Source organism: Pan troglodytes, chromosome 14 (assembly GCF_028858775.2).
Source record: "Pan troglodytes isolate AG18354 chromosome 14, NHGRI_mPanTro3-v2.0_pri, whole genome shotgun sequence".
Classification (NCBI taxonomy): domain Eukaryota; kingdom Metazoa; phylum Chordata; class Mammalia; order Primates; family Hominidae; genus Pan; species Pan troglodytes.
In genome coordinates, this window is record NC_072412.2 from 116,906,238 (window position 1) to 116,918,654 (window position 12,417).

At 44.7% G+C, this 12,417-nt stretch overlaps 1 protein-coding gene across 50 annotated transcripts in view; it reads left to right on the forward strand.

Moving 5' to 3' along the window:
- Positions 1 to 11,902, forward strand: part of ARHGEF7 (Rho guanine nucleotide exchange factor 7) — a 191,588-nt gene extending 179,686 nt beyond the window's left edge. For all 50 annotated transcript variants that reach the window (XM_054665565.2, XM_016925546.4, XM_016925551.4 and 47 more), the window contains 3 exons: positions 6,990 to 7,089; positions 7,721 to 7,775; positions 9,165 to 11,902. In XM_054665565.2, coding sequence (XP_054521540.1) covers positions 6,990 to 7,089; positions 7,721 to 7,775; positions 9,165 to 9,287 — 278 coding nt within the window. In that variant the 3' untranslated portion in view covers positions 9,288 to 11,902. The remainder of the gene's footprint in view (positions 1 to 6,989; positions 7,090 to 7,720; positions 7,776 to 9,164) is intronic.
- Positions 11,903 to 12,417: the final 515 nt, after the last annotated feature.

Sequence of the window (12,417 nt, forward strand, 5' to 3'; positions counted from 1 at the left end):
TTCCAGGTGGCCGTGATTTCTTTCTTCCCCACCGCCCACTCCTTCGCCAAACCCACGTATTCAGTGTTCTGATCTTGTTTGTGCAGAGTGAACTCTGATGCAGTATCAGTCTTGTCCTGGGAGCTGGGTCCTGCTGCTCACAAGCCCAGAGCTGCCAGGGAGCTCCTGGCAGTAGCACGTTGTTTAGAAAGTTGGGTGGCTTCATTCAGCATGGAACAAGCTAATGGCATAGGAGACATCAGGGCAGCTGTTAATTCCAAATATTTGTTCCCAAGTAGCTACTGAACTGCTCACACCATTGGAAGATTTTGTATTTTCATACCAATTAGTAAAAATAAGAACATTGAGGAGCAGTCAGAGCCCAGTGTTAATCTCCGGCAGAGATGGGGTTTATGTATGTTCAGCCAGATAGTAAGCGGGATTTTTGGAGAAATAAGATAACTACAAAGTTTCTATACTTACTATAAGTGGATTTAGAAGCGATTTTGGTTTTGTATTACATACGGTAGTCCTCTGCGTCAGGGAGCACTTTTTTGTTTGCCTCGAGACTACTCATTAGCGCACTGGCTAAGCTGCCTTTGCCTTCTCGTAGGCGTGGGTTGCCTGTGTCATGGGCTGTGTAGACCATAACACTCAAACACAGTTGCTGCACTTGGATTTTCCTTTAATACCAAGTATCATTTGGTTATCTTACTGGGACATTTTCATTGATATTCTATACACCAAAGTTTTGACGGTTTACCATCATTCCATTTTGTACCAGCTAAAGGCATTTTGATGATGCTTTTTCTTGATGCTAAGATCACTGCAGAAGAATAACCCGACCTTTTCTTTGCATTTGTTTTGAATGTCTAACACCATTAGCTTTTGTGATCTGGTTAAGAAGTATTAGTGCCACAAGCCTGAAAAGACAGTTCTCCTGTGGCAGTGGCGATGTGGCATCCAGAGGGCCATTGTTTCTACTTTTGTGGGACTTCAGTCATGCTGATAATAGTATCTTCTGTTCATACAATTCTGTAATATTTATTTGTACAGTTAGTATTCTAATGAAAGGATGAAGAGTCTGAACTAGAAGGTAGGTTTAAGCCATCACCAGGCCTTTGCAAATGGCCTAAATGGTGTTCCCTTTGAAATAACACTTGCCACAAGTATATAATAAGCTATATTAATTGTGTTTTGCATAAAATTGCCAAAACACAGTAATGTGTATATAGTGGTATAAGATCTTGAAAAAAATCTCTATAATTGTGCTCTTTATCTGTGAATGGGAAAAGCCATTTTTAGTAGGTGACTACCATTTGAAAAACTCAATTGGATGTATATCTGAATGTTGCATTGTATTGTACAGTATGCATATTATTGTTTGTGGTTGCATATGGCAATGAAGTGTTTGTTTTATATTTTAAAAAACCTGTTATGTACAGTTGAAATAAATTTTGCATTTGCTAGCCCGTGGCTTTTAATATTTGTTACATGGGGGAGGGGAATAGCATAGTTTGCAGTGTAATATAATTTGGCTCTTCTACCTGAACGGAACATCTTCCAAAGGCAGGCAGGTGATAGATAGAACCCTTCTGTCTGCCCTGATAGAAAAGCTTGCACTCGCTTAGATTAGCCGTGTTCTGGACAAGACGAAGTCACTCCTTGTACATTTCTTATTTCATCTCTTTCCCATTTCTTAAAAAGCTTTCAGTCACTGGCGGGTTTGTCTTCAGAAAGAAGCATTATTTTTTGTGTGTGCGCATAAATGGGAAAAAGCACAACTTTAAAATGTTTTTATTTAGACTAAGGCCAGTTTTTAATTTTTGTTTTATAAAGTGCTTGTCCAGCTAAGAGAGTAATGAAGCAAAATAAAGGGAAAGGAAACGAAGTACCTGGTGGCAGGTATAGTGATAGGACAAGGTGCAGACAGTAAATGTAGAAAACTCTCTCAGCACAAGTTGGGAGTTTTCCTAAGAAAAGTAAATTAGATCCTTAGAGCCATAAACAACAAAATGGCCTAGATGACTTTTGGAGAGAGATTACTACATCGTTTTTAAGTGTAGTTGTATTTTGCTCCACTGTGAATGTTATTTGATTTTCAGTTGATTAGAGATGCAGATTTTAGAAAAGATAATGAATTTAAGAAGGTGAATTATCCTGCACATGTCCTGGATCACTGGCCAGATAGACAGGTGTTCTCTTCTGATGAACTTACCCTGTTTTTAGGCTTTTGGTACAGGCAGGCTTACACAAGCATGCATGCACACCACACTGGTGCCTGGGCTGGACAGTTGCGCTGCGTTGCTCCTGGAGCAGTTAGTTGTGTGTCGTCAGATAAGGCCCCAGAGTGGTGTCTAACAGCCAAGCGTGGTGGTCGTGAGCCGGCACTCGGGGCCCCAGGGGTTGATCAGCACTGTGTTGCTGCTGTGGCCAGTCATCTCGTCTATGAAATGGAAATGCTGGGTTAGATCTGTGTTTCTTAAACGAAGTTCCACAGTTCTCTAGAGATGTGTGACTATTTGGGGTGGGGGAGGGGCAGGGTTCTCAGACATCCCTAAAATGTTAAGTTTTGTGCTCATGTTAACACACATGTGTACCAGCCTTCTGTGGCTCACACCTCTGAGTGTTGCTGTGGGGTCCTGGTGCCCCCTGGGGTCTCCAGTTGTGTGGCACACAGCCCCTGAGAGTGGAATGCTTGCTGCAGGATTTTTCAGCACTGGGCGGGCAGACACCGAGCATCTACAGGCACATTCTTGGAGTCCTCGAGTTTGAGAAGTGCTGGATTGGTGTTAAGTATAAATTATTTCATTATATTCATGTTTTTCTTACTCCCACCTCCATACGGAAATAAGAACCAACCAGCTGTTTTGTGTATGTGGTTATAGAAATAGATTATAAGCTGATCTAGCACTTCTCAAAATGTTAGCCACAAAACCACAAGATGTTAATAATGATATTTAAAAGAAAAAAAGTTCAGCACTGAAATGCATTTCAGAAATGCGGAATGAAAGTTAAGTGAGTATTTTTATGGCAGACTTCATCAAAGCCTGTACTGTGCTAAGGGTGCGCTGTGATTCTCCGAGAAGCGTAGCCCACAAGATTTCCCGAAACGATGTGTTGTGGAACCCCTCTCATCTCCCAGAAACAAAACAGTTTGGGAAACACAGATCTTGACTGTGCTAGAACCATCATGAATGTGTTCATCTCTGTCTGAGCCTCTGTTATGGATTTTAAATAAAGCGAGAGAACATTATCTGATCATTCTGCTATTAAATTGTTTTTCCATTCTAGGTAACTCAGGGAATAATGTGCTATGATGTCTCTAAAAACACTTAATAATTTCTGAGATAACTTGTTAAATCTGCTTTCTAAAACATTGTTCTTTAAAGAAGTAGTCAACTTACGTAAACCTGGCTAGAGAACATTTCTTTGTTGTTTTTTGAAAGGTAGTAAAAACTTTTCAATCATTTTAGAAAAACTGTATGTTGAAAACTAGGCAGATTATTAGAATTGCATAATTTCTAGGCGTGTTAATAATCCTCATTTACAAGCTTCCTAGTTCGCCATCAGATCCGTAAATGGCATTTTTCACATTGGTGCATTTCAGGAATCAAGCAGTACATCCTATCTGTGATACAACATTTTCCACCTTACATTTGTGTATCCCTAAATCCTTCTCGCATGCTTTAAGTGTAGCTGTAGAAATAAGACCTGTGCCAGGCACATACAGTAACTGTACCAGTTCTTAGAGGCCTAGTTCCTCCAATCATGCTACATAATGGAATGACTTTTACCTTTGTGACTCCATCTGTTAAAAGATATTTACAAAATGTAATATTTAAATCCTCAGAACAGCTCCAGAGAATTAGTTTTGCCGTGCTTTGTAAGTCATGAAATTGAGATTCAGTGCTTAAGTGCTGTGCCCAGGTTAACTGAAAAGACTCACCATGAGGGGCGTCCCGGCTCTGGCTGGAGGCAGTGGACACGTGGCTCATGGCCTCACAACTCCTGTACGGAAGTCGACCCCGTGTCTGACCCATTTCTTTACATAGTTGACATTCTTTGTGATCCTATTTTATGTCATTCGAAAATGTTAATGTTGGAAACAGATGATATAAACAGGTTGTCTAGGAAGCTAGAAGAGACAAAAATAATTGAAATACAGAATTTACTTTGCCTGATCCGCAGTTACATAACTTTTTCCAGTGTGTCTCATTAGCGAATCCATTTGAAGAAATGTGTAGCAAACAATGTGAGATACACAAGTGATGCTTTTGTGAATTTGACTCTGAAACAGTCATCAACTGTCTGGGCTCAAAGCAGGACAACTGGATAATTGGTGGGAAAATTAGTTGACTAAAATGTGCGATGTTATCAGTGGACTTCTCTTTGCAGGGAAGAGTAAGTGAAGCCATTTGATTTCTTCACATGTGGTATAAATATCTGAATCTTTATGAATATTTTGGATTTTCTTTGTTTCATTTTTTATTTTCTATGAAATTTCTGTATCTTTTGGGCAAATAGCACATGAATTAACATTTTCTGGTAGAAACATGGGTACCCTTTGTATTTGTATGAGAAACACTGGCAGCTTCTCCACCTGGCTGGCACCCCACGCTCTGCTGTAATATCCCTCCCACATCAGTTTCCTTCCTAAGCAGTATCTTCCTGTGTGGCCCACGTGTCTCAGCAGCATTACCCGTTAGCCAGGAAGGGCCCACCAGAAGGCAGCCCAGGGCCCACCACCCTCAGGGTCCTCTCCTGTGGCCTCTTGGAGCACAGGCACCTGGAGTGTCAGGAGTCCTTGCAGCCCAAAGGGCTGTCTCTGTCCTTGTCTACTGGACCTGTAGAGATTCCTAGGGCTGATACTACCAGCCTAATGTTTTAAAAAACGTTTTTCTGAAATCATATCTTGCAGTCCCGTCTGAATCTTCTGTCCGAAAAGTTATTCCCGAGACATAGGTCACCGTGTGTGCGGGTGGGTGGACTGTGGCCCAGGGGATGCATGTGAGGAGCTGGGCCCTCTCCTTCGCTCCCTGACAGTGTCAGGTCTGCTGCTGCCAGCTTGTAGCACAGTGGAGACACAACAGCATGAGGGGGAGGGAGGGTTGCCTTTGAAGGGGCATTTGGCCCATTTTAACACAGCCGCAGGTGTGCCAGCCATGGCTTGTGACTGAATTTTAAGTGCTACATTTGATCCTAAGATCCTGCAGTTACCCTCATTTTCCATTATCGGTGTGGCGAGTGTCTCCTGAAGCTTGTGCCAGGTGACAGAGCAGCACTTGGTTGCTTTCCCAGGACGTCATCTTATCTTCTTATGCCCGCGAGGATGAAGGAGCAGTGTCTTGATTTTGTTCAGTCCCTGAATTTCCAGTTTCCCAGGGGTTCCATTCTGAGGAGTGGAGCAGGTTTTGCAGACGCACAAGGGGCAGCACCTGGCCAGTGAGCTCCAGGCCTGGTTCCTGTTGCACGCTGCTGTGGAAATAACAGCGGTGCCCTCACGTGTCAGGAACGTCTTATGAGACATCTTAAGCTTTGGCGTCATCCTTAACCTTGTTCTGCTCAGGGGAGCCTAAGCGTGCAGTAAAATGCTGGTGAAGCCATTCATTTTTTTTTTTTTTTTTGAGACGGAGTCTCGCTCTGTCGCCCAGGCTGGAGTGCAGTGGTGCAATCTCGGCTCACTGCAAGCTCCACCACCAGGCTTCACACCATTCTCCTGCCTCAGCCTCCCGAGTAGCTGGGACTATAGGCGCCTGCCACCACGCCTCGCTAATTTTTTGTATTTTTAGTAGAGACGGGGTTTCACCATGTTAACCAGGTTGGTCTCGATCTCCTGACCTCGTGATCCACCCGCCTCCGCCTCCCAAAGTGCTGGGATTACAGGCGTGAGCCACCGCGCCCGGCCAAAGCCATTCTTTAAAATCCCGTCTTTATAAAACATTCGTATTGTACTGAGCTTTCCTGTGACAGTGAGGCTGCACAGCAAGTGCCTTTCTTATGATCTGACAAACTTTTAGGAACAAGCAAAAGGCGAGCCAGAAGAAAGACCCAGCAAGCGGAGGCACTGTAGTTTCCACAGTTAGCATGTCTCCAACATGAGTGTCCCTTCTTCATGGAGAAATGTTTATCATGGTACCGCTTGCAGGTGCTTGTGTTCTGTGATAGATTATAGCCTTCTGATTTGCATCTGGTATAATTTTTCAAAAATATAAATGGTGCACGTTGTACCATATAATCTTCAAGAAAATATTTTCTTTAAGAAAAGATTTTTTCCCTTGCATCATTAAATACAATTTGATTCTCTTCCTCACCTTTTAAAATGAGTATTTTGATTTCCTAATTTTTAAAGTACATATTTTGCAACATTTATTGAGGGCCTTTCCCATATAAGCTCTTGCGTAGGTGTTGGTTAAATGACAGAAATGTTCTGACATTGTGAGCAGTTTGCTTTCATTTAGAAAAATGTTTATATTTTAGGAAATATAAAGTTTTCATAAAGGACCAAATAATGTTATTTTTTCTAAACCATGTGCTATGATGCTGTAATATCTTGATTATTAAATGTTGCTGTAGAGTAAAATGTTTTTATTGCCAGATCTTTGATGTATAAACACTCACTGTATATGTTCTGATTGGTCTCATATGTCTTTGCTGAAACTCTCGGAATAATGGCTCAAAATGGGATGAATATCCAGAGCAGTACGGTCACAACCTTTAACTTCCTCCCTGTTGAAAATGCTGGGGTTTCAACAATCCGTAATTCCGATTTGAAAAGTGCTACAGTTTCCTTCCCTCTCTGGCTTTGGTCATGAGGAGGCCTGGACTCGGTAGACAGAGGTGAAGAGAACTGGTAAAAGATGCCCTCCTTTAGCTTGCCTGGATGAACGTTTTTAAATGCATAATTGCTAGAACTTAATATTTAAGTGACATGGTATAGTCAAGTTGTTTTTCTTCATTCTGCCACGGTATTCGCCTGAGGTTTATTTATTATTTTTTCATGATCCTAGGTTCACGCAAAGAATCTGCTCCACAAGTTTTGCTTCCAGAAGAAGAGAAAATTATAGTGGAAGAAACTAAAAGTAATGGTCAGACAGTGATAGAAGAAAAGTAAGATGTCTTCCGGTATTCTAAAGCAGGTGTTTGACCTCTGCGGTGGGGTAGTAGAGTCCAGACAACTCCCTGAGGGCGGGGGTATGGCTTCAGAAGCTTCACTTTTTTTTTTTTTTGAGACGGAGTGTCACTCTTGTCACCCAGGCTGGAGTGCAATGGTGCGATCTCAGCTCACTGCAACCTCCACCTTCCGGGTTCAAGCGGTTCTCCTGCCTCAGCCTCCCGAGTAGCTGGGATTACAGGCCTGTGCCACCACGCCCGGCTAATTTTTGTATTTTTAGTAGAAACGAGGTTTCACCCTGTTGGCCAGGCTGGTCTCAAACTCCTGACCTCAGGTGATCTGCCCGCCTCGGCCTCCCAAAATGCTGGGATTACAGGTGTGAGCCACTGTGCCTGGCCAGAGCTTCACTTTTAAAATGTCTTCATAGACTGAAGTTGCCCTTGACTAGGCTTGAACCTGCCATGCACAGAGGTTGGCAGTTTTTAGTTGTGAATGTAGACAGTACATGGGTAAGGCAGAGCAGCTGCGTGTCCTCCTCTCAGCATCGTAGTGTCTCCTGGTAAGTTTTCGTGTGTCCTCTCCATGCCTCACCTTGTTCATGTGTGTGTGTTCTGTTTCCTGTTTCAGGAGTCTTGTGGATACCGTATATGCATTAAAGGATGAAGTTCAAGAATTAAGACAGGTACGTCATAATCCATCTTTAAATCTTTTTTTTCTTTTCAAATGGGAGAAAAGAAGAAAATTATATTAAAAATAAGCTGGCTGGGTACGGTGGCTCACACCTATAATCCCAGCACTTTAGAAGGCCGAGGTGGACAGATCACCTGAGGTCAGGAGTTCAAGACCAACCTCACCAACATGGCAAAAACCCATCTCTACTGAAAATACGAAAATTAGCTGGGCATAGCGGCAGGTGCCTGTAACCCAGCTACTTGGGAGGCTGAGGCAGGAGAATTGCTTGAACCTAGGAGGCGGAGGTTGCTGTGAGCCGAGATTGTGCCACTGCACTCCAGTCTGAGCCACAGAGCAAGACTCCGTCTCAAATAAAAATAAAAAGCTGATTGTCCATAAGCAAAAAACTAAAAGGAGGTCATGTCTTTGAGAAGTCCAGCAGATAAAATAATTGGTTGTCTCTAAAGTGACTTGTTTAAACTCTTTTTTTTTTTCTTAACAATACTGATTTTGATGTCATAAACCATCGCAAATTCTGTTGGAAGAATAATTTAAAATATCGAAAGTTCTGTCTGGTGACAAATCCTGCGAGGCGCCCCTGAGATTAGCCTCTGCCACTGCATGGTCCTTGGCTCCCGAAGCCAGGTTAGCGAGCCAGAAGTGGCGACTAACCAAGGGTGTTCTGGGCATTGCCCGGAATGTGAGTATGAGCAGCTGTGGTCCTCTGCCCAGCTAGGCGAGGGAAGGTTGGGGTGTTCTTTTGGCCGAGGAACAGCCTGAGAAGAGTTGTGGTCTGGGATAGAGAGCCGAGAGCAGGTTGCTGTGTGGAACTGGACATGTGCTGTCATTCTAAGCAGTGTCCGCAGGTCTTCCAGGTACACCTTTGCCTGGCTGGCAGGCTTCCATGTTCACGCTTTGCCCCTACCGGCAGCAGGCATCTGTTTGTGCGTGCCTCCTACGTCCGAGACATGCCTGGGTTCAGCTGCACAGAGCAGGTGCTCGCCCACTTGCTCCTGCACCCGTCAGTGGCTGTTACTTCCAGTCCTTTCTGTAACTCTGGAAGGTGGTTATAAATGCACAAAAAGGCTGGATAGGAGCTGTCTCGTCCGCAGTTTCCAGCTATTTTCTTACGGTATGTTCTGTAGAGATTCATTCATGGACTTAATAAGAGCCATTAGGACCATTTCCATCCCGGGAGCAGCAGCACAGTCAGGAGCACCGCTGCCACCCTGTCCAGGTGTTTGACCTTCGTGGATCCCCACGACCTCAGAGCCCATAGGCAGCTCACGTGGGATTTCATGAATCGAGGCCTTAGCTCCTCAAGGATACACATTTGGGGAAAGGAAGCCCTACGCGATGCCAAAGATAGTGAACACCCTGTGGTCTGCTTAATTTACAGGACAACAAAAAGATGAAGAAATCTCTAGAGGAAGAACAGAGAGCCCGCAAAGACCTGGAGAAGCTGGTGAGGAAAGTCCTGAAGAACATGAATGATCCTGCCTGGGATGAGACCAATCTATAAGGGACGTCCTCAGTTCTTTCTGTTGAAGACCAGTTCTGAGGTGAAGCTGGGCACCCCTGACCCAAGTCGGGGTGCACTCAGGACCACAGGGCAGGGCTGGGTGGGGCGCCACCTTGCTCTCTGTATATAGAAAAGCTGGAGCTTATTCTGCGAATGGAGACGATCAAACCATGACTGATGAATCCAGACAGGAGGGATTGACTCTGAGGACCTGAGCTACATCAATCCACTCTGTGAACATCTCAGTTACCTCATTCTGCAATAAGTTCAGTGACTAAAAGTCTTGTTTTTCCAGACTTTGAATTGAATATATAAATATTATATATACATGTTTCTTGTAAATATCCCATTTTGAATGCGTACCTGTGGTGGTTCTGTCCGGGCTAATCCCCATGCTAGAATGTCCTTTCCAGCTACGTGAATAAGAAGTCCCATGCCCGCACCCACCGGAAGCAGAAGCCTGGTGGATGCCTGGTTCATTCCGCAGCACCAGGGCCTCCACCGTGCTGTGGCAGCACCCCCCATGTCGGTATTTCTAAATAACCTTATTTATACCTGCAGAGATACACTTCAGTCCCATTCAGAAGTCTTCTCTTAAAGCAGCATTACAGTCCCAGACCTGCGGGGTTCTGAGGGCAGCTTGCTGGCTGACAGACTCAGTCTTGACCTCGAGGAAGGCCCATACGGCACCGCCGCATCCACCTAGAGGTGTTTGCTCTTGTCCGCTGTCTGAGTACTGTGATTCTCAGATGAGTTTGCTGCGTTTTGGGAGGACACAGACGGTTCTGTATAGGCTAGTTCAGTAACAACAAAATACACTGTTTTGTCTTCCCTTAAAGAGAGATCTTACTAGAACCTGTAAATAGAATGTATTATTTATTATAAGTCACTGCAGCTGATGAAAACAGATGGAGGCCATGCTGCAGGCTGATACTGATGGGTGGAGTTTTGTCGTCAGGCCAGCCTCATCCCGAGGCCTCCTCCATCATTGGCCGTAGCCAGCAGGCTTCAGTGCTCACCGAAAGTAAAATCCCCTCCTTCAGCAAGAATAAAGCAATATACACCTTAGGTTCCACTAAGTAACGTAGGCATAAGCAGGGAACGTTTCCCCCACTGTGTTCCAGTGCAGAGGAGACAAAGGAAGCCTGTCCTCACCGCGGCTCGCTGGGCCCAGGCTGGCTCTGGAAAGGCTGTGCGGTCCTGGGCAGGAAGCCCGGCCCGTGGGGCAGGTTTTCGTTCTGCTTCAGCAATAAATAAGGGTGACCACAGGGACTTTGCTTTTGGTTTCCCTTCCTGTGAAAAGGTTGGTTTTAAAGTGAGATACACTTTTCCATAGAACAAGTGTTCTATCTTTAAAAACCCAAATTGCAGCACCGTGGATTACTGGTCTCAGAACAACTCATTTCGCATCAGATTTGACTCTTTGATTTTCTATTGGCCAAATTGCCCTTTAACTGCAACTGAATCCTTTGTGTACTGATGCCTTTGAGCTGAGCACCTTGGGAGAGTGTTCTGTTGCTGTTTACGGTTCTTCCTTGCCCTTGCTAATTGCAGTCTCTGGTGCCCAGCAAGCCCCTTTGGCTTCCTTCCATGACTGGTCACGTTGTCTGCCTGGGCTCAGCGTGGACCTGCCCCATGCTGCAGAACCTGGCCTCACCTGGACTTTTCACTAGAATTGCCAGCTTCCTCAACTTAGCAGATCATTCACTCATGCGGGCACAAGCAAAGATCAACACTTTCTTTTTTGGTAAGCTTGAGTTTTACAAGTTATTTTTTGGTGATGCGTAAGACATTGCAGTGGGAAACCATTCATCTTGAGTTTATTGGAGTTTGCTGTTGTAGCAGGTTTTAACTCAGGAACAACTCTTGTCTGATCTCTCCGCCCCTCTGCCGGGAGGCGACATTAACTGTCCTCTCGGAGCCGGTAGCATTGCTGTCCGAGTCCCCAGGACGGATCTCCTGCAGACCTGCCTTAATGCTCAGATCGAAGTATTTCACAAGAATACTTGTGTTTTTAACAGCCCTTCCCCTGGACGGTGCGGCCATGAGGGCCTCATGTTACTGCATTGCCTTTTCTTTCTGTGGATCCAGTATCTTCCTCGGCTTTTTAGGGAGCAGGAAAAATGCGTCTGAGAGCAACTCTTTTTAAAAACCTGCCCTGTTGTATATAACTGTGTCTGTTTCACCGTGTGACCTCCCAAGGGGGTGGGAACTTGATATAAACGTTTAAAGGGGCCACGATTTGCCCGAGGGTTACTCCTTTGCTCTCACCTTGTATGGATGAGGAGATGAAGCCATTTCTTATCCTGTAGATGTGAAGCACTTTCAGTTTTCAGCAATGTTGGAATGTAGCATCAGAAGCTCGTTCCTTCACACTCAGTGGCGTCTGTGCTTGTCCACATGCGCTGGGCGTCTGGGACCTTGAATGCCTGCCCTGGTTGTGTGGACTCCTTAATGCCAATCATTTCTTCACTTCTCTGGGACACCCAGGGCGCCCGTTGACAAGTGTGGAGAAACTCCTAATTTAAATGTCACAGACAATGTCCTAGTGTTGACTACTACAATGTTGATGCTACACTGTTGTAATTATTAAACTGATTATTTTTCTTATGTCACAGAATGTGTCGCTTCGTCTTCTTTGATGTGTTTTCTGTGTGCTTGTTAGCTTTACAGTTTCTTTGGGCTGTTTTAGATTTGAAAATTCTGTCTGTCTTTGATACTGAAGATAACATGTTTCCTTTAAAGTCTAGAGTTTGAGAAAATTTGAAGATTTTTTTTTAAAAGACAAGGAAAGAACACTGGAAGTCTTAGGAACAAAAGCTGAAGTAACAGGTCACGCTGGTAGGCACAGCCCCCAGGTCCTCACCCATGCCTGGAGGAATGACCTGCATTCTGGAGGGCGCTCAGGACACCGTTTTGTGGGATCAAGTAAGCGAAACTTTCTTGAAGATATCTGTGGGGTCCCTTTTAGGAGCTGTCATAAGACAAAAGGAAATTGCTCGTGTGTGTCCCTGTGTGGCGGTGGTACAAACGAGGGTGTCTTCCGGAAGGGTGGCCGGGAGGACCAAGCGGGGTCTCCTGTCCATGGTCCGTATACCTGGCTCAGGTGTGTCTACAGCTCTGCTGCATG